The sequence below is a fragment of the Anopheles maculipalpis genome, chromosome 2RL (assembly GCF_943734695.1).
Source record: "Anopheles maculipalpis chromosome 2RL, idAnoMacuDA_375_x, whole genome shotgun sequence".
NCBI lineage: Eukaryota > Metazoa > Arthropoda > Insecta > Diptera > Culicidae > Anopheles > Anopheles maculipalpis.
Window position 1 is genome coordinate 43,780,318 of NC_064871.1, and position 23,067 is coordinate 43,803,384.

The 23,067-nt window shown below is 43.2% G+C and overlaps 1 protein-coding gene across 1 annotated transcript in view; it reads left to right on the forward strand.

Moving 5' to 3' along the window:
* LOC126556921 (nephrin-like) overlaps window positions 1-23,067 on the forward strand; it is a 75,696-nt gene that overhangs the window by 19,710 nt on the left and 32,919 nt on the right. Inside the window, exon 2 of the mRNA XM_050212480.1 lies at window positions 20,264-20,405. Coding sequence (XP_050068437.1) covers window positions 20,264-20,405 — 142 coding nt within the window. The remainder of the gene's footprint in view (window positions 1-20,263; window positions 20,406-23,067) is intronic.

Genomic DNA, 23,067 nt, shown 5'->3' on the forward strand with positions numbered 1-23,067 from the left:
TTTTTCACTGATGCCTTTTTGTTGGCGCTCCCCAAAAAAATCGCAATGAATTTGAATCGACTCTTGAATTTGATAACGGTGTGCTAAGAAGAAAAATAAACCGAAACATGATCAGAAAAATGCTTCCCCTGTCAGTGTCGACACTAAATACAAACCGGTGCTCATTAAACCAAACGTCAGCAGCAGACGTCCCCGCCCGGACGCCTTTACAGATCTTTTCCCTTCCCAATAACGTTACAATCCACCCCTTAAGGACCAACGTAATAGAAAAATCATTTTCTTCGAGTTATAGCTAAATGAAGGCCAAAGCGAATCACGAAAAGCGTAGCCCACAACACACAAACACCCCCAGTGAACCATAAAAATCTTTTCTTTCACCATCATCAGTGATGGTGGCCGTTCGGTTTATGGCGGTGAGGGTGGGTGGGGCAGCGAAGGATCGAGTTTTCTTTTGCAGCGTGCGAATATTATTGCTCCCCGAAGAAAGTTTTCTTGCAGTATTGTTTCGTCCTTCCGACCTACGCTATGCTGCGCTACTGTTAGTCGACCCATTGTAGTCGATGTGAGGCGAGAGAGTGTTCTAAATTTACTGAACCATTGCATATTTAGGTCCGTCTTTATGATTGTCCTCCGGAGAGATATACTGGCTACGTGGGGTGTGGGCATCCTGAAAATGAGGTTCGATTGATTCTGGCTCAATAGTAATGGGCGCTTTAGTGGCCCAGCGGTGCAAAAATCAAACAATAATAGGCTTTAGTGATTTTCTTCCTCTATTCCACCGCACCGCAAATTGGATGTTGGCGCAAGCTGGGCACGGACAGTACAATTTGATCCAATTTCTTTGATTATGAATTTTTGATACCTTACTTGGTTGGATATTTGTGGGTGGATATAACTGGGTGCAGATGGAAAAAAAACGTCAAATCAAATATTTAACAACATTGTAACATTGTACAACAACATATAAAAATTAGTAAGAACGTGCCAAACACATGAATATCTCTCACTGACCTGGAAACACTGCAAATGGGTTTAGAATTCGACGGAGTGAGTCATCCGGAAGAAAGCTTAATCTCTTCCATGAAACACACGTGCAAACCGTTTCAGGCCTCGAACACTCGGGCCGCAAATGAAAAGTTTATTCCTGCTGGCTGGTTGCGAACCTATGATACCATCTTTCGTATCAATAGCGGGTGAAAACTAACACCATTCAGCGAGCAACGCCGTAGAGAAGGATTTATCTTTCGAATTGTTCTGTGGATGGAAAAGACGCCAGGGATGGGATTCATTCGATTGCAATTTAATTCCAATTTAAAGTTATTTCCCGAAATATTCATCATTCAATCTCCACTGTACTGTATGAATAAATTTTCTTGGTTAAAAAATTAGTACAGAACCTATTATAGCAGTGAATCCTTTGTTACGCAATGTAAACTCATCTCACTCATGTTGGCCTGCTCTTTTAAAGAGCACGTCGTCGTGACATGGCCTGGTCAATAAAAGATCTCCAGGAACTCACACAACCGAACTGGGGATCGCTGGGTGGGTCATGCGTTCGGCATCCTCATAACATGCCCCAGCCATCGTATCCTGCCGGTCTTTGCAATCGTCAGGATGTCTGGTAGCTCCGTATAGCTCAGTAAGCTCGTGGTTCATCCTTCTCCTCCACACTCCATGCTCGAACAAACCGCCAAGGATGGTCCGGAGGATGCGACGCTCAAACACGCCAAGAGCGTTTGCATCCTCCGCTCGGATGGTCCAAGACTCGAGGTCATATAGGACCGGGCGAATGAATGTGCGATATATCTCACATTTTGTGCGGTCTCGAAGTCTTCTGGATCTCAGCAGACGGTGAAGCCCGTAGTAGGCACGGTTCCCCTTACGACAGTCCCAAGATAGCAGATCTCCTCTACTACCTCGAGGTTTTCGCCGTCGACTAATACGCTGCTTCCCAAGGTATTGCACGCTGCTTGCAAGCAGGTATTTCGTCTTCGTCGCATTGATCATCACTCGATGCTCTCACTCTGCACTGCACCCTGTTCATGGTGGCCTTTAACAGCCGGATCAGCTTTCCAGGAAAGTAGTGCAGCTACATTATGTTCCATAGCTCATTCCGATCTATGGTATCGTAGGCCTCCTTGAAGTCGATGAACAGGTGGTGCGTAGGGATCTGGTGCTCTCGGCAATTCTGGAGGATCTGCCGAAGAGTGAAGTTTTGGTCGGTGGTGGATTTGCCTCCAACCAACGCAACTTTGGTAAAGTGACTGGAATGTCCTTTAGTTCCGCCGACGCTACAGCTTCTACCTCCTCGACAGTGTCGAAACGATGTCCCCGAAGCGGCCGTTTTAGCTTGTTGAACAGCCAGAAGTCGGCTGATACCAAATTTGGCAAATACTGCGATTGCGGAACAACATGGGTGTCAGTTGTTGCGAAAAACTCTCTCAAAATGACGGCACCAGGAGAGACCGAGGCTTTGGAAATCTTAACACTTTCCGAAAGGTCTCGTATCGTCAACCGACGATTTTTGACCAAAAAAATCCATGATTTGGACGACGTGGGCGTCGTCGGTCGAGGTGGATGGTCTCCCCGCACGGTCCTCGTTTTCGACCTTCTCACGGCCATTCTTGCAATCACTGTACCTGTACTGTGTACATTTTTCTTCGACATAGACAATGTCTCCGCAGCGTTTATTTCATTGCGCAAACAAAATTTGGGTCTTGCGCGCTACTCCACAAACTTTAACATGGTCAATATGGACAAAAACACTTGGCGCAGCTCCGAAAACAAATTGTCACTCCTAGCCCGGTTGACTGTTGTGACTTGAAACATGGCGGAACTGTCAAAATCATAAATATTAACAAACGAAAAATAAAAAACCAGGGGCTTCTTTTGGCGCGCGAAATTTGACATCTAATGTCACCTTACTTTTCTTCGGACACATATATTAGTACAGTAGTACATTCTCTGATGAATCAAAGCGCCACTCTCATAGCTGAGTTGAGCTAAATCACAAAACAAGACACCGTCAACAACCGTAAAGCTTTGATAGCTTACTTGTTCAATCTCTGGCTCCATCATATCAAGCAGAGATTGAGAATTGAGTACGAACATATCTATTTATCGATCTCGTAAATACTGGCCGGGCAAATTCAATTTTCCGGTAGTTGTTTTTTGTTTGCGCATAAAGATAATGGCTTTCATTCCAGCGCTTCAATCGACCGTTACCTTTTTCCTTTCGTGCAATCCGGGTGACTCTTTCCAGCCTTTTCCATACCGACAAAACGCGCTGTAAACGAACGCAAAAAGAGAAAAGATCCATTCCCATACCTGCTATAGTATAACTCATCAGTAACCCTTAACGGAAAAAGGATCTCTTCAACGCACGTGTGTGGATTTAGGTAGGGCTTGAGCGACGGACACTACCAAAAACGATGTGTGCGTAACTTTTTTTTATCTTCCCCGAAATACGATCGGCCCGGTTTCGTTAGTGCAGATAGGCCGGTCGATTTCTTCATTTGCTTCAACGAATGAAACTCCAAGTTTTGTGGGATGCGAAAAGAAGAGCTTAATAAAATAAACCAGTCCGTTTTCGTACTTCCACGCACACACAAACACACCCCTAAATGGGAAGCTTTTGTAGTACTTTCGTTCAAATTTTTTGCTTCCACGTCCACATCCGGTGCTTAGTGGAAAGTAACTTCGTTTCCTGATCTCTTACCATGCGCTCCATTTGCGCCTGTTACGCGATACTATCCGTGAGTGAGCGAGCGAAAATCAGTTACCGAAAGCGCACCCAAGCGCAAACCATTTTCTTTTCCATTTTCATTCCATCATCCACCGATGGTGGTCCTTTCTTTCCTTTTTTTTTTTCACCGTTACGGTGGAACACCGCCACAGCGAAGAAGATCGAATTTTACGTCAACCCAACGGCGTGAGCCATACAGCTCATATCGTGCAGAAGAGTGGCGCTCATTTTACGCACTTATCGCAAGGACGCTCTTCCACCGTACCGGATCTTTCTTCCGGGGCAGGTGGAAATCCTGGAAAGTTAGAAAGAAAAAAAATTCTCCAAGCATTTTTCCATTGCTTTATCATCCCTTTTTGTAGTAAAGATACCCGCGTTGAACGGATCCGTAGGAAGATGAATGAAACATTAGCCAACACGGAACCCGAGGGTGCAATGTAGATCGAGTTAATAAATGTGTCGGCCTCGGTGGAAAGGAGATGATGCTTGCGAACAAGTCTAACATTACAATTACCATCCTTACGACATGCCTTTACGGCAGTGTCGCAGCATCGGGTGTACATGGAATGGGGGATGAATGCACGTTAAAGGAATTAATTTTTTATTAATGCAATTCCTGTACATTATCTTTGTTCTTTCCTGCCTTTATCACCTTTTTTGCCAGGTCAAGCAAGCGACTAATGGAATATTTTAATCCTTACCGTTTGGTGACTTTCTAACATTACCGTTGCCATTCGTCAGCAAAGGTGCGGTGGCGTGCCTGTTCCACGAAACAAAAGGATCTCCGATTGTAAAGGAACGCTCCCGGGGAATCCAAAGCAAGTGAATTGCGATTAAAAAAGGGTTAAATTAATTCTAGATTTTATTGCTTTGAAATACCTTTTGCCGGTCGGGAAGCAAATCTTCAAATTCCGGATGCCAAAGGGGAAATTTCCTTTTTATCGAATGTAAAATGGGAACAGACTGAAATAATAAAGAACACGCCGCACCAGGCGCTTTTTATTGTTTCCTTCCCTTATCAGGGAGGAAAGTCAGGTGTGGTTTTTGGAAAAATGGACAGGGAAAAGTCCAAACTTCTCTAGCCACACAGCGAGACACGTAAGTCAAATTGGAATGTAAGTTCGCTTTTGTCTTCAAACGCAAGGGTTAAAAGCCAGAAACCTGCAAACAAAATATGGAATACACAATCTTGGATGCCAGTATTCACTTCTTTTGCTGTTATTTATCGTTGAACAAAATCATGTCAGGACGGGTTGAGAAATTGGGAAGGTGTTGGTAGATGTTCCTACCATTCCAAACCAGGGTCCTCTCTTGTTCGTTTAATTGTACGTATCAACCGTTGTGTCCTTTCCCCGAGAAAACTACGGAACACACATTCGCGTCAGACGCATGTAAATAAACGAATTCACCGGAATTTGTTTCATTATGCGTTCACTGCCTCAGGAACAAGCGTTTGGCCCTCGGCTAGGCATTCTTGACGACGTGTTTGTGTGTGTGTTAGCCGAGAATATACAAAAAAAACATACAAACATGAACAAATACTTTATTACATGTATCACAAGAAATCGCAATTCGAGCAGATCCTTTCGAATACTTCAGGCAGCGAAATAAAAAACGTTCAAACATACATAGAGCTCTATCTTTGGAAAGCAATTTCACGAAACATTCCTCATTACATCACATCCGTTTTTCTCCATGTTGGTTTTCTGTGTTTACGAGACGAAGAAAACACGCCCGAGAGAAAAGGTTGTTTTTGGTGTAGCTATTTTCTTCGGACAGCTACACTCCTTCAGACACTATTTTTTCGAAATAAAAACAATTTAAAATCTCATTTGTGGTGCTCAGGACCTGCTGTTTTATAAAAATTCCAAACGAATTTAAATATGTTTCACTATGAAGTGATCACTTTGCTTATAAGGACATTCACAGCGAGAAACGTGGAGTATGGAAAAGATTATAATTGAAAATTGTATTTAGAATGTTTTATTTTGTTTGACTGTTTGTTTTGACTATAAAGCCAGATTCATTAAAATGCTCAATGTATATACTCTGGTAGAAACAATCGCTCGAAACAATACCATCCCATATTTGATCAGAATCCAACGATGAAATAAAAATTTCATAACCCATTTTAATTAGTTCGTATGCAATATTTACAATGCTCTTACCACCCTTTTACCTAATAGCAGTCATGATTTTTAATCATCCGGCAAATAAAACGTAACCCATAACCTCAAACATTTCTCTATCAATGTAACGCGGTCGCTTTTATGCTCCCACAGTAAGCCACACCACACAACCAAGCTCCATTTGCATCCAAAGCCGTGTAGATGAGGCACAGCCACGGGCTCGCGTGGCGCACCAAAGCGCACCCTGAAATTCCACACATACACACACACACACAATCATTTCAATGCGTCCGTTTGATTAGGACTTGCGCGGGCCAGAGGGCGAATATGTTATGCGCCTTTTATTTCATCAAAATGCTACATTCGCGTTCCATTGCATCCCTCGCAAACATACCGTAAACGGTTACAAAGGAAACCTTTGTGGGAACAGAAAACGCGCTCATGTGAAGGTTTGGTGGGTGCTAACACATCGACCATTTCGACTAGCGCCGCATGAACTGAAAAACAGAAAACACCCAAAATAATTACGCTCCAGCGCAATATGATGATGGCGGTGTTAATGCGATATGAATCATGTTAAGGCATCGTTTCTCGAGTCGTTGCTTCGTTTTACAGCATATTTTGCATGCTGCAGAAGTATGTGGAAACGTATTGTGTGGATATGTATTTTTAATACGCCGGACAGCCTTTGTGCGAACGGTTCACAAACAGCATCCGATTAACGGTTGGTGTTGGTTGCTGCAATGCGGTTTTCGATGCTACATGATCGGCCAGCAACAGGAACAGTAAGGGAAGCAGTCATCCACGACTACCACTTACAGGCTCACTAACAAACGGTCAATTAATTCCAAACCCGCTGCCAAATAAAGATGTTGGGGCAAATAACCGATTGCAAAAAAAGGAAAAAAATTAAAAAAAAGTTTGTTTTTAATAGTCCATTATTTAAAGAAGTAATATGACGAAGCTGCTGCCAGCACGCTATTGTTAAAATTTCAAATATTTGATAATTGGTTCACAAACATGGTTTTACTCTCCAGTATGTTGGGTTATTGACTAACGTATTCATTGTGCCATTTGTCATAATAATCCTCAAGCTACCGATAACAATGAAATTTTCAGCATTATTTTTACTAAACACTTGTAAAAGTGTTGTACTAAACACTTGAGGAACGAACGCTAATAGATCATTAATAACAAAAAATGAATTCGAAAATAAAGCTGTCAACAAAACAATGAACAACTACTTACACACTGTGTGCATTATACAATTAACACTTGACCATTTCGTTAAAAATTCGAAGTAAATTAAGTTTATGTATTAAAACAAACAAACCGTCATTCAAAATGCACCAGTGTTTGGAAACAGTGAAAAAAATATCGAATGAACTTAATAAGTTCACTTCAAAGAGGATTCCGAAACGAAAAATGTACCACTGACCATATCTTCACTATGCGGCAAACCTTGGAGAAGATGTCTGAACAGCAGTTGAACACGTACCATCTCTTCATAGATTTCAAGGCCGTATATGATAGCATAGCCAGGGTAAAACTCTACGAGGCCAGGAGCACTTTTGGAATCCCGGCCAAACTGATCAGGCTTGTTAGAATGACCATGATCAACGCCACATGCCACGTGAAGATGGATGGAAAACTCTCTCAAGGGTCCTTTGCTACCACCAAAGGCCTGCGTCAGGGAGGTGGGCTCGCCTGTCTCTTATTATATTCGGCGCTAGTGAGGTGTCCATGGAGACTGCGAGAACCATCTTCTATAAGTCAACCCAGATCCTGAGATACACTGATGATATAGACATCCTTGGTCTGCGGCTCTCCCAGGTAGCAGAGGCTTACCAAAGAATCGAGCAGGCGGCAGAAAACCTCGGATTGCAGATTAACGAGGCAAAGACCAAAATAAATCCGGAACTACTTAGGGGTGATGTATGTACGTGGAGATGATCGCAAATTTGAAGTCGTCCAAAACTTTACCTATCTCGGGTCAAAAGTCAGCACCGAAAAGATCATAGAGACAGAGTTGCGCGCTAGGATGCTGGCGGCCAGCTGGTTATTCTACAGCCTGAGGAAACATCTCACCTCAAAAAATCTGTCGCGACGGTCGAAGCTGGGACTGTATCGTACCTTTATAGACCCTGTATTCACATACGCCTCTCAGACATGGACCCTGTCCAAAACAGACGAAGCCCTCTTAGCCGCGTTCGAGAGGAAGATGCTCAGACGCCTGATATGTTAGTAAGTAAGAACTTAATAAGTGGAACTATGGAAGCGATTTACGTGTATCATCCGCGCTGGACACAGAAAATGGGACATCAAGACGGCGGCGCGTGCATTAAACACGGTGAAGTATATTCGCAAGCAGGTTGAAACCTACAATGGAGATTTTGAGGCTGTTGTACAACGGAAGGATCATACCGAACGGTCGGATTGCTTACGGAAACGACGAGTTCTTTGACATTTCTTCTATAAGAACCTGAGGCTGAACGCGGATGGCTATGTGAAGCTTTTGGACACGATCGTCAAGCCCTGGATAGCACCAAAGTGGCCAGTGGTAGACCGTGAGGCAACAAGATTCGGCACCTTGTAATACGGCCGTCAAATTGCAAAAATGGCTTAAAGACAATTTTTACGACTTTGCCACCCCCAATGTTTGACCTCCAAGCTCCGCGGACCACAACCCGATGGACTGTTTCGTGTGGGGCATGGTTGAAAGGTACACCAACCGAACGTCCTGCAACGCAAAAGTAGGATTAGTGCAAAAAATTAAGACCGTTTTTGCGGCCCATCCCAGGGCTATGGTAGTCCGGGCTTGCTCCAGGCGGTCATTGCTGCCGAAGCTGGTTACTTTGAGTAAGCTAGATTTCGAAGAAGAACATATTTTTCTTATTTGCTTCATTAAAAAAAAAAAACAAAAAAAAACAAAAGTTCAATTCCCACTGCCTGCACTGGAACTGTCAAATTTATACAAACGACTATTTAATTAACGCAAATAAACACTCAGCAAACCCATCAAAAACAAGGAAAAATGTTCCAAAAAGTTCCCAGATTGCTGATTAGTTTTTAAACGAATACTACAACTGTTTAAATTGTAGAAAGAAAAACATCAGTTCAGTCACGGTTTCACTTTCAACCTGTACCTCAATGGAAATATTGTATTCCCCGAATGGCATAGGTTTTCTTTGCTTTACGAGGATCATCGTTTCCCCATTCGATCGAGTGAAAATTTGCAACTCTCGGCTCGACAAAAGCCCACAAAAAACTACAATCCTTTTTCACATCAATTTCTTCGAAAAATACACCCAAACCCGACGCAGGCATACAACACACCGACCGTCTGTGGTTACGAGGGAAAATTTATTGCCTTTTCCACACAGACCGCTTCAACCTAAGTTTTCGTTTTTGCCAGCATCGACACACACACACATAAACAGTGAAAGGTAGTGCACGGGATCCCAATTTCTTCTTGTCTATTTACCTTCATTTGGGTGCTGATTTGCGAAAGGTTACGCCATGGGAGTTTGCCTTTTTTCATACATTTTGTCGTTCGTTTTTTCATGCACTTCATGTTTTTTTTTTATTTGCTTTTATTCGTGCCATTGTTTGCTCCAGTCTACTTTTTTGATTAGTGTAAAGTTCGTTATACTATGTATTGTGCCAGTTTTTTTTATCAAGTTTGTGCGAAAAGGAGCAAGCCTTCCGCATAACAAAATCCCGTACATGGAAAGCTTCATGTGTGCTTTTATTTTGGCCAGAGGTTCCGCGTAGGGAATAGGAACAATAGAAATAAATCTTTCATCCTTTCAGATGAAAAATTCACAAGTCGGCCGTACAGGTGAAACCGATCGCGTACCACACATACACAAATGGCCATGAGCTCCAAAATATGATGAATAGTGAAAAAAAAAAAACGACGATCCTGCCTTCATTTCGAACCACCAAACCACCGAACCGCGTCCGGAACTCCCGAAACTTGGCAATACTTCCCGGTTTCCTCGGGCCAAAACAACTCATGTATGACGCAACCCGCGTCACACACCAATAACAAAATTCACCTTTCCACTTCCTGCTACTTTCTTGGGTTCGCCATCTTTCGTTTACGCAGGAGGGTAAGCGTATCCTGTTCCGGTTCCGGATAGCCTTTCCTTGGTTGCTTTTCGCTCGCAGAGCGTACAAAGGGACCATCCTTCCCGGGGTTTTTCAGGACGAGGTTCCGAGGAAAAGTCTTGCACATCAAACCAAACCCCCCATTTGAGTGATTTTCTTCAGTTGATTTCCTTGCAATTTTCTCCATACAAACAAGTAAAAACGCTTCAAAGTGGTTGAAAAGAGCCGGTACATTATCCATCACCGGTAATAAGAAGTCGGAGTCGGGATGCTTTCTCCTTCCACAAAGAAATAAATAGAGAGCAATATATTACGACAAATGCTTCTCCTTCACGTACGCACACAAATGAGATACTTTCCTGCACAGGCTGAGAAGTTCAGTGGTAGCAATTTGTCATATTAGTCTGATGAAGCATATTCTCCACTCAGGGATGGGTGACGTCAATATTTGACAATCGTTGTGGAAAATCACATATATGTATGGTGAAGCGTACGCAAAGCGCTCGTAGTCTACTGACAAAGGTGAAACCAAACAAGAAGTTCAAAATGGAGCGTTATTAATCTTGTTCCTTTTTTTTTTTTTTAATGTATTTTCCTCACAAGAGCATCAACATGGTTATTATTTAATATTTTCAAACATCTTTAGAGACTGCTGTGGTTAAGGGAGGCTTTGATATTTTTACGAATAAACGAGAAAAATAATATTTTTCTTGAGTTTGAATAATTTTTTGTATAAAATGGTTATATCAAACGTAATTTATTTTTATACTTAATGTCACATCATTTACTGCTTATTTTACTTTTTATCTTACATTGATGAGATCACTCTGAAACACTTAAATCATACAGCAAGTTTATTTTTGTTCAGCTCAATTCGATAGAGTAACCAGAAAAAGAAACCATCCTTAAACTTGTTTGATCATAACCACCGCAAAGCAAAGCAAAGGAAAACCATCCAAAAATAAACCTTATCCCGTTTGTGAAACTTGTGTCACGAGTGTGCACAAAACCCTAGTACGGATGTTGTGCGTCGTACACGGCACACGAGTGTTGTGATAACTTTCCACATGTTTTCCCTGCATTAGCATAGAAAAACATTAATACCTCGTTTCCAATTCAAATACCTGTGACTCCTCCGCGGTGTCCTTTCCTTCTGACAGTGACACAGTATCCCTGCTCAGCCGAAGAAAACGACCACATAACAATGTTCACCCTAATACATACACACACACACACACACACGCACATTCAGTCAGCAGCGAAAGAGAAGCTTTCAGCCAAACCACGCTAGCCAAGGTACGCATAGAAGGTGAACGAACGCAAGGGAAAAACGTTTCCAATCTTACCACGAGACCACTGATTCACCTGGTGCGTCCCCTCATTGAAACCACTTTCGTACCATCGTACCTGCCTGTTTTATCCTTTACCGTATTTTAAGCTTAACCGATTCCCTAAAGCCAAATTGATACGACGATCCGAATTGATATAGGCACAGCTCCAAATCGGGTCATCGAACGTACCGACAAAGTGGGTGGAAAACTCATCCTCCTCAACCATTTTTTTCTTATTTTTTGCAACAACGTTGAACAATCATTTTACCATGAAACTTTGTTTTCTTTACTCCCTTCAGCAATGCAATGGGTTTTTCGGGTGGAAAAGAAAACAGAACGAAACAATGCCCACGAACGGCTTCAGTAGTTCGCACAAAATTGCGCCAGTAATATGCTAATAATAGTCTTTCTGTGCTGTTTGGCAATTGAATAAATTTGGCAAAAATATTCATCGATTATTCGATTCCCAATGCCGAATGAAACGAAGCAAGACAAATGGAACCAAGATCATCGATAACGAAAGGTTTGGGTAAACACGGATCGTACAATATGTAGATTTTTTTTAATACACTGCAGCACACCTGTACCCGGAGTGGAGTACAGCGAAATATGAAATTTCCATAGAATGGGTTGGAATGTATGTTGAAATAATTAAAACACGAGCAAAAGGCCGGCCCGGAAAGGTTCTCTACCGGAAAAGAATTAGTCACAGGCAGCACAGGAGCAGGTACCCTTTTGCCGTAGCTAGAGCACTTGAGCATGAAGATCTTATCGAGTTCTTATCCGCTTCTAAATCCCGGATCTATTTTCCATTACAAGCCAGATGCCGGAATGTGTGGTGTGAAAACAGGGTGTGTTTCGTTTTGTTCGGAATTTTGTTTTCTAGAATCCAGGAAGTTAAACATGGGTTAATTCACACTTTGACTATGCTCAAGTACACATATTCTCTAGTGGACATAGAATTGCTATACGTAACTTTACAAATTCTGATCTAAGATAAAGTCCCTTTTCGTACATTAAACAAATTTTACGTACAGCAATGTTGTAGAAAAAGAAAAGGAAAATCAAATAAACCACACCCAACCTCTCTTGAGCATATTTTGAACAGCTAGCACAATAGAAAACGTTCAGTCATGATTTATCTTAATCAAAAACCTGAAATTTAACACACAAAATGACATGGTGGATTGCGGATGGCTGTCAACTTTAACTTTGAAATTAAATTTATCTATTAAAATTATTTATCAGACATCTCTCTTCAAGAATTTCTTAAAATTACGGAAAGAAATTCTTAAATATACGCAAACGCCCACGAAATGATGACTTTGATACATTTTTCTTCTTCTTGGCCTGCTCAGGAATGAGCACCTCGCGTCGACATGGCCAGTTCTACAATCAGTTTCCACGAAACTCGGTCTAGGGCTGCAGTCCTCCATCCACGGCTGCATCTGATCTCCGACAGGTTAGACTCCTTTTGATCCGAACGTGCCGAACGGGTCGCTGACGAGCACCTTCTTGGTCGGGCATGAGTCCGGCATCCTTATCACCAGACAAGGTATCCTTCCGGCTTTGGCTACCGTCAAGATATCAGCACCGCCAAACAGCTCAGCTAGCTCGTGGTTCATTCTTCTTCTGCTCGAACACACCGCCATAAATAGTCCTTAGCACCCGCCTTTCGAAAATGGCGAGTACATTTGCGTCCTCCGTCAGTATAGTCCAAGACTCGTACCCGTAGAGGACTACCGGACTTATCAAGGTGCGGTAAATCGTGCATTTCGTGTGTTTTTGGAGTCTTCTGGATCGCAGGAGTTTGTGGAGTCCGTAGTAGCCACGATTCCCCTGAAAAATGCGCCTTCGGATTTCACTGCTTACGTTGTTGTCCGAAGTTACTATCGTACCAAGGTAGCAGAACTATTCTACCACCTCGAGATTGTCGCCGTCAACTGATACTCTGCTTCTGAGTTGGGCTCTATCACGGTCAGAGCCTCCGGCAAGCAGGTATTTTGTCTTCGTCGCATTGATGCTCAATCCAATTCTATTGGCCTCGAGTTTCAGTCGGGTGTACGCCTCGCACGCCGCTACAGTTGTCCGTCCGATGATGTCGATGTCATCCGCGAAGCCAAGGAATTGAAGAGATCGGGTGAAAATCGTGCCCAGGATTCGTGACCAGCTTCTCAGGGACTCCGTACTGCTGCATGGTGTTCCATAGTTCGGTCCGATCTATGTTATCTTAGGCCTTCTTGAAGTCAATGAACAGGTGGTTCGTAGGGATCTGGTGCTCCCGGCATTTTTGGAGCATCTGCAGTAGAGTAAAGATTTGGTCGGTTGTCAATTTGCCTCCAACAAATCCAGCTTGGTAACTTCCGACGAAATCTGTAGCAAGGGGCTCCAGTCTGCAGAAGAGTATTCGGGACAGGATCTTATAGGCAGCATTCAGGACTGTAATGGCCCGGAAGTAAGCACAGTCCATCCTGTCGCCCTTTTTGGTGTATGACACCCAGTTTCCACTCGTCCGGTAGTTCTTCCTGATCCCAAATCTTAACAATCAGCCAATGCATGATGGTGGAAAACCTCTCCGGACCCATATTGAACAGTTCGGCAACCAGCCAATCGCTGCCAGCTGATTTGTTGCATTTCAGCTGTTTGATGGAACTGATGACTTCGTCCAGGGATGGCGGGGGGAACTTTGATACATCAAAATCCAATAATTCTCCAGCATCATAAAACGCCATACATGATTAATTCATACATCTTATATCATTTATTCGAAATCAGTCTTCTTCTTGGCATAACGACATTCTTGGTCGTCTGAATGGGAATTGAACCCAGATCCTGCCATAAACAAATAAGGATCATTTTATTTACCTTTCAGAACTTCACCACACCCTAATGTCATACTTAGAAAGACCGAAACCAAAAAGTTTTATGATGGAAATTAAATCAACTTAAACACGACAACCTTATCTCTCCCAATCGATTAACCTTCCTACATCACAATACACGAGCTACGCTACGAATGCATTATGTCAATAAAAATCAATTTTTGAACATACTACACATGAATGCAATTTCACCAGCCAAAATGATATAAAGCTGAACGGTGTACCAAATTTCACACACCCCATCATCAATATGAGCTTCACGGTTCGCGCTGACCAACAATAAATAGCGCCCGAAATTGCATCACGATTCGTTTTTTTTACTTCCGAGCCAAACCCACCGGAAAACGGTCAGACCGGTGAACACAGACGGGTTAGACAGACAGGTAGAATAATGCACATCTTGTCCAATCGAGCACATGTTTGCTGCACCGTATCGAGTACCGATCTCCCGCATACGTACATGTACTATGTAGGTCAGCATAGCCACCGGAACGAGAATAATAAATCAATAAAATAAATAACAGCAAGCACCCCACACACCTGTCTGTGTGTGTGTGTGTTGCACACAAACTGTTGCACACATGATCATGGGGATGCTCTTTTTGACGAATCGCGCGGGTTTGTGCACTGCTGGTACATTTTGAACTCAATTTTTCCTTTCATTTAACGGATGCTATAGAACGGATGAGAAGGTCGGAACCATTTTGCCTCTACCAAAACACCATCTTTCAACTGCTAACTATTCGGCGTATTGTGGTGTCCTTGCTTTTGAAATATTTAGATCAAAACCATTCAAATGGAAACTTAATGGAAAGCAAGTGACAAGCAAACAAACGGAGCGATCAGCGCACATCGTTTCAGAACACCTATAAACATGGCGTATTTTTATAGCGCTGTTGAAATGGAGGACAAGAGTTTTTTGTTTATGATTTTCAAATTTGAATTCTATTCAGCTGGATGAAAATTTATAAATCCGTTTATCAACCATGCGTGCGATAGAAGGACGTTCAAGAATTGAGCAATTCGAAAGATAAACGCATAAAACAACCAACGGACAAACTTCACGACCACCTCGACTAGCGCCGTTTGGAGTAGCCACTTGATGTCAATATGATGCCCCACGCACGGCTTGAAGTGCAATGCATCACATGAAAGCCTCTTCAAACAGGTGTTTGTGTGTGTGTATGCAGGACTCTCAACAGTCAACCAGGATCAATAATTGTGCGAAGCGTGCGTTTTATGTCGGTAGCTTTAATTTCCAATTGCTTTCTGCTTCCGCTTCGACTGTCAGAAGGGTTAGGCTCCGGTTATTTATGTTCAATTGGGAGGCACAAAGCACACAGCCCTCGTGTGTATGTATGTCGAACCACTCGCGCCTAATTGGAGTGGGTCCCACAATCATATTTTCCTTAATTAAGTGACCCATCACCGGTCGATCGCCACTAGAGAGCGGAATCAAGCTGGCGGATAAAACGTTCAAATCAACCGACCCGAAGGCAGCCGGCTGGAAAAACGTTGGTTAAACCCGCGGCCAGGTGTGTGTGTGTGTGCTTTATTGGTGCTATGGTGGCATTAATAATGCAGCCAAAGGTTTTACTGTTTCTCCTGCGTTTTGCGTCCAGAACACGCCAATCGTATCAAAATTAGAGTAATTAATCGAAATAACTATCGTGCGGCGTCGAAACACTACTCGAGACCGTACTACATTCGGGCGTCGAGAGCGGACGACTGAAGTTTTCACGCCATGTGGTTGTTTCAAGCTCATTTAATTTGTTTTAAATACAGCTAATTGGGTAGTGTTGTGCAGGGCAAAACAAAAAATAGAAATATAATCAACTGTTTTTAATAAATCATGTTTTTGATACGCTCAGTGTCCTGGTCTATAGTGCTTTAACTTCTGACGTCTCTATGCCACAATGATTATTCTAAATTGTTACGCAAAAAGGCGAAACCTAGCCTTCAACAATATTAATCGTTCATCAAACTGTCCAAGATGACAAATAGATCGGGATGCTTCATTCCCTTGCGACAAGCCAGACAAAACTTTCTACTTTGCGTTATTAACGATCTGTGGTTAGATGGGAAAACAGAAATGTCTAGCTTCCGGAAGCTGGTATTGTACAGTCGGAAGCAATTCCCTATTGCAATGACATCTAACCAGGGTCAATGATTAATTGATGGATTTTGATTGAAATCAACATTCATTGAAGTCATGCGCTTCTTAGCCAAAGGTCTTTACAAAAAAATGTTCCGAAATAGATCAGCATTGAAAAAAAAACATTAAACGCTCCGTTGGGTTTCCCTCCATTCTTATGCCATTCGGTGTATGCGATGGTAAAGGCAACACAAGGAAATGACCGGTTTGGTTGTGCCATTAAACTGCCTTAAATCAATAAATCGTCACCATCACCGTTGGTAAAGTAAAAACCACACTCACCTTCGTCGTTCTCGACGCGTCGTTTTCCTACTCGCCACGTTTCAGATACGTGTGATTAACAAACAAAAAGAGGCATCTAGCGTTGGCCGGGTGGGAAGGAAATATTTCAATTAACCGTGAAAACCTTCACGTCCAACCGTCGACGCTTGGTGGCAAAAGTTTTCCCCAACCGCCCGATAAACCTGCGTGCGCTTGAGGCACACGATCTCGCTCTCTCTTACCATTCATTCCATCGTTCCTGGGTTCATCGTTTATCGTGCACTTCCGGCGTGAAGGAGGCACGCCTGGGCTACTCCCTCCAATATTCTGGCCGCACATGGCCGCACGTCTCTGATGGACCATTTCCGCCACGGGGAGTGTGCTTTCGGAAAATTTCTTCATCGAACACCTTGCCCTACGCTCACCTTACACACCCGTACTATATCTTTGGCCGGCGGGAGCAGCAGCAGTTCATTTGTTTGCCACTTACATTTTCGTCTCGCGTACCACTCAAACCAAAACAAAAACCAACGAAAAAAAAAAACTCACCAACTAACGCCACGTGGTAAAAAACCTTTCCCGAAATTCACCCTCATTTTCCCGAGGGAAATCTTCCATATTTGTGCTTTGACTTTGTGTTTTCCATCGGCTCGTTTCGTCTGACTCTATCTCTCTCGTTTCGTCTGACTCTATCTCTCTCAGACACATACATACATACTCAAACATTCCTATCGCGACTACTGCCCCGGTAACTTTCAGGCGGGACGTGGCAAGGCGATGAAATATGACGTAATTTATCTCCCCCGGCGAGAAACACTCTTCAACTTCGTCCGGTGGTGGTCGCCGAGCCCCCGAACGATACCCCCGTGACACATGAACGAACCGTTAAGAGTGCCCATCGAACTGGAAGGGAATTCTTCCCAGGGTGCCTGTTCATGTTCGCCCTTTCCCAGCCGGGAACCCACGGCAAGGCGTTAGTGCCGCACGCGTTACGTCGAGAATAATGTCGGGCACGGGCCACACTGCTTTTTTTTGTCTGTTTCTGTATGTGCAAGCATTACCGGTACGCTTCGCGTCTAAATTTGGCTCCCCTTTTCATACACCTGCAATGTATCGATTTTTGCCCAACGCTTACTAAAGACATCTGGACAAAAAGAGGCAGCAAATTTATGTTTATGTGTCTGTGTGGTGTGTCCTTCGCCTCGTGCCATGGTATAACACCACCGAGCTGTCCTTCACGGCAAACAAACAGCGTGCCAACTGCGGTACAAAAACGTGCACCATCCATCGGTGGAATGCAAGGGCAACACGATTAAACGAAGAAAATAGTTACAGGAAGGAACGCTCCTCTTAGACGTGAAACATTTGGATGAAATAGAAATAGCGCCAATGTACCGGTTCATCCGCTCGAAGCGCGGAACACCGCGCCACAAACGAACAAACCCAGCTGGAACCGCTCAGTGCTGTGTCCTAACTCAAACCGGCAGGTTTATTTGCTGTCAGTAAAGAGCAAACTATCGGCCAGCTTCGATATCTCAACCACTGGCGCTGAGGTATCGTTTCTTGACAATCCTCCTTCACCAACGGTAGCGAAAGCTGGTAGGAACGGTGGCAGATCTGCGAGCGCGGTAATCACCTAGACTGCCAACAAAATAGACTGTCTTACTTTAAAGGAGAAACTCTTCGTGATCTTCTGTTCCCGTGGTCTTCCTCAAACGAAATGATGTCCTTCTTATGCTGTCGTTATGGTACTTTCTTTCAGTACACCAGCACGCAATTCTCCTTCCCCAGTTCGCTTCATCACACGAGCCAAGTGACGACGTGCGCAAACAAAGTTTCTCGTTACGTTACACAGTACACTTTACGACAAATCACGATGACAGCATCTTTGGTCGGTCAGTCGGTGGGAGCGCACAAGTGAAATATCAACAAACCGGAAATTGACGCTGGGAAATGCATCCTGCTAAATGGTTTGAGAAGAAGAGGGAGTCTGTTGTTTAAAGTTTCATCGTTTCAACAAATTGCTGACACGATTTAAAATTGTTTACAGCGTGATATCAGAGCTTTTCGCTTACGTGGAAAAGATGTAAAAAATGAGCATTTCGGAACCTGCAAATACACAGCATACAAAGTAAGCACAGCTGTACAGTACGTGGCACAGCTCTAATAAATCTTTAGTTGGAAATACGATGACAAATATTCCCGATGGCTTCTCTGCCAAAGGTTGTTTGGTGATTTTATTTCAAACAATAAAAAATTTCAACATTTAACATGGTAGAATGGTAGCAAACAGATTGAATATGTATAACCCAACCCAACAATAGAAAAAAGTGTTTAGCGCCCTAAGCTACCTAACTTTTCCTCTGAAAGCAGGTCACAAGCTAAACAATTTTCATGATGGTTTTCTGCACATATGGTCGTCGAATTGTCCCTCTAAACGGCAAAAGATAAAAAGCATTCCATCTGTGGAACCTGTTCCCGTCCAGGTGTCGACGCGGCACTAACGCAACATTACCAACTGTGAGACATTTTTCTGGTAACATCAGCCATATTGTCAGTGGATGGTAGAATCAGCAGGCAAACGAGCATCTTTACAGCATGCTACAGAAAGACGGGCAGCAAAAGCAAGTGCTTAGCGCTTTGGTGCCCCTTCCTGGTGTTGAAAACTGTCACTTGTGGAAGGAAATATCGGACCCCGGCTTAGAACGCGACCAAGAACACACGTTCGTCTGCAACCCGACGTAAGTGTGTCAGCATCGCACCACACACCCTCATAAAGAAATGTGTAGCACAGCGCGACAGATTGATGCTCGGAAGTGGAAAGTGATACAGCACACCCGAGGCACACACACACAAACATACACAGAAGTTTTCCACAGGTCGCACAAATTGACAAGACATTCCACTGACGAGAACCGTTGAGGATCAACGGGACTCGAGGCAAAACGTCTCGTGTGGATTAGCTGAGGATTATGGAAGCTCCGACAGGCTGACTTATGAACGGTGGCAACGATGAAGATGCTACCGACCGCAAGAATTAATGATTGCTGTTTTGTGTGCTCCATCTGTCAATCGTTAGTGTGCGCTTAAGGAAGGGTTCTTTTTCTCCTGTTGGAAAACCTCATCCTCCTATCCCATCGCATCGTCCATAAAAAAGAGGTATTGAGGATGGTTGACATTTGTGCGATTGTCGGTCATAAAAGGTCAGTGACTTTTATGAATATTTTCACATTCCGAATCGATAAAAGCATATAGCGTATCAGTAAAAGCATTTCAAGAATTTTCAATATCAATACGGTTCATTCTTGAAGCCACCTAAACTAGTAGAATTGATTGCTGCTGAGTGTTTCAATACCCTGGCCACCAGGCATATGGTATCATGGAAATTATTTTGCATACATGAAAAACATCAGTTTCCACTCGAGCAGAAATGCCATTGCTTTTATCCTTCGTGCTCAACATGACCAGTGTTACAAATCCATAAGCACATCTAAAACAATGACTCAAACGGTGCATAAAAGGGCTATTATCCTGGGTGCGGCTCGTACTCCGTTCGATGGTTTTAGCATGCTAAATTTAACACAAATTGTCATATCTTGCCATTGTTCTTACCTTTTTCTTCTTTCGCCCTTTCTCGTCCTTTGCAGGTCCCTTGATAGAGGTCCAAACGGCCGTCGGGTTGGATGTGTCCTTGCCGTGCGATTTGCTGCCAACGACCATGACCATGATGACGGACAAGGTCTACTTGGTAATCTGGTACAAGGAGGGCAACACGAAGCCAATTTACTCGTAAGTATCTTTTTCTCCACTCCACCGTCACTCGTTTTTGTCCAACTGCTTCGTGGTTTTGTTGCAGCAAGTTACTGCAATAAGTGCATTCTGTCCAACCATCTTGATATGCATGACAATCATCGTGGTGGAATCATCTTTTCAAAACTGTCAAATGAGTTGGAAATTGGCGTTGCATTGCGCTCCAACTATTATGAACGATGGTGAAAATTGTCCAATGAAACGCTCTTCATAAACTAGCTAATATATTGCTCTTCAGATAAGCTGCTTTCACTTTCATTTGGTGAGCAAACTTATGCACTGGAGTGTGCTATTTGCTACGGAACTCATGCCGGCCAGCGTCGTATTCTTTTGCACAGTTGTCGGAGATTTTCTGTTTGTCCATTCACTTGATGCACGGGTGTCTTTTCTGCGACACAATCTTTCGTTTTTTGCGATTCACCTGCACCTGTACAGTTACTCCTCACTGCTGTCACTAGCTAATACACTTAGTTGAGACGATTTGTAAACAAACTTTTATACACTGCTTTCCTTTGCGACAATCACTTGTAGCACAGAGTGGTCCTTGGCGGAGAAATTCATCATTGCACGGAAACCTAACCCTAGAAACAGATTTTTACTTCGAGGACACGCCGCATTCGCATATGGAAGACTTTTGCAAAGCAAGTAAACACGGTTCAATTGATACTAAGAGCAAATGACAAATAAAAGTAGGAGACCGTCCATAAACTAAGTAACGATAAAATAAGGATTTTTTTATCCCTTCACTGCCATATTAGGTAACGCTAATATGGGAGTCCAAATCCAACCATCCCATAAAAAATGTATTTATGTAAAATTTTTCGATAAAATGTCAAATTTATTTAACTTTTTATCGCAAAATTACAATAGCGATTGGTCCAGTGGTAGAAGCGACAGTGGCGTCAGTTTTTACACGGCAGGAAGTTGTAAATTCCAAAATGTTTGTAACATATGGATACGATACAAAAACGAAACATTGGACAAAAGGTCATAAAATGGATTCTTGTTCTAGGTTTAACGACCTTCTGAGGTCACGCTGACCATCGAATGGCTTTTACTAGACTTGCTAATACCACGTAGTTGGACAATCAGTCATCACTACGGGGGAACGGCTCCTGCCGTTTGAAACTGTTGTCGCCTACACCACCAGTGATGGATGAATGCATAAAATGCATTATAATGAAATAATATCCTAGATTTGAAACAACAGTCTTGTATAAAACATACATTTGCCGAACTTTTTTTAACTTTTTGCATATCACAGAGCGGACCCCCCTTCCCCTTGTGCAACGAATCGTAATGATAGAGGGTACTCCCCACACACTCTGAAAACCATTCAAGCGTTACGTAATTTATGGACAGCTCCTGGCTCCTGTTTGACAGACAGTCTACCGCACCGGTGACAGTTGTCAAGAGCACTGTAAACAAATTAAAACGGAAAGATTGTACACAAACGGCGCGGCGCAGGAATGCAATTGAAAGAAAATCATAAGATAGGATCAGTAGAGGATTTTGCACTCACCGGACGATGAGGTACGTCGGGTATGTTTGCATATCCGCCAGTCGGACGTGCGTCTTGATTCGCTAAAGCGCTTTTAGCTACCGCGTTGGTTAGCTGTCGCTTTGGTTCGCCATAAAGGAGCCTGATCCTGGCGACTTGTCCGGTTCGTGAGCAAACTCACCCAACGCTTGTAATCTTTTCGGTAAGACTCTAAAGAGCAATCACAAAACGATAAACATCGGAATGCTAATTTAGTCCAAGAGAGTGGCTGCACCAAGAGAACGTACAAGCAAACCAGCATATTATTTATATAAACACGGATTGTTTCCTCTTCTTGACACGGGAGTCGCTAATTCAGATTCCTCACCGGAAAGAGCTCTTCCGGGAGATGGAGAATCATGGTCACCCGGGTGAGTCGTTATCGTAAACAAACAAAATCCGTCCACGTACCTGGGAGCACATCAACGGAACGCGCACCCTGCCATGCGTATCATCCCACTATTGACATTTTGTCAGTATGTAGATTACTGTTGATTTTAAATAATTCACTTACACATCACATTTCACAATGCACGCGCTCGTCGAATTGTGTCCATTTGAGTGAATTATCTCCGTACATCTTGTACCGCGAATAAATAAGGCAGAAAGTATTTGATCCACTTTTGGCGCAATACCCAAAACCGATTGTGTTTCCCTAGTGCCCGGTACTTGATTGGCAGGGCATCTTGATACGTCACATGTTGTCTTCTCGATTTGGATGGTTTGATAGGCTGTTGAAAAAAGCTCATTATTTCCTGCATGCATGGCATCTTGTAAAACAGCACGTTCGGTCCCAACCAGCAGTAGCGATCCAAAGCGTCGTTAAGCTTCTTAACTGACCATAAATCAGCGACGTTTTGCGCCCTGCGTATCGGTTCGGTGGATCGAATTCGGCTATAAAACTGTCGCGGACATTAAATGCTAATGATGGGCGCGTTTGCTGCCAACATCAAAATCAATCTTCTTGCCCTGTCCGATACCTGGCGATCGTGAGCCACGTCGCGGAACGTAACATTTTTATGGGTAGGGATTTTATTAAATCTTTCTCAACGACTTTTCTCCATTGCACCGAGCTGTTTACCACGGAGGAGTTTTTTTTGT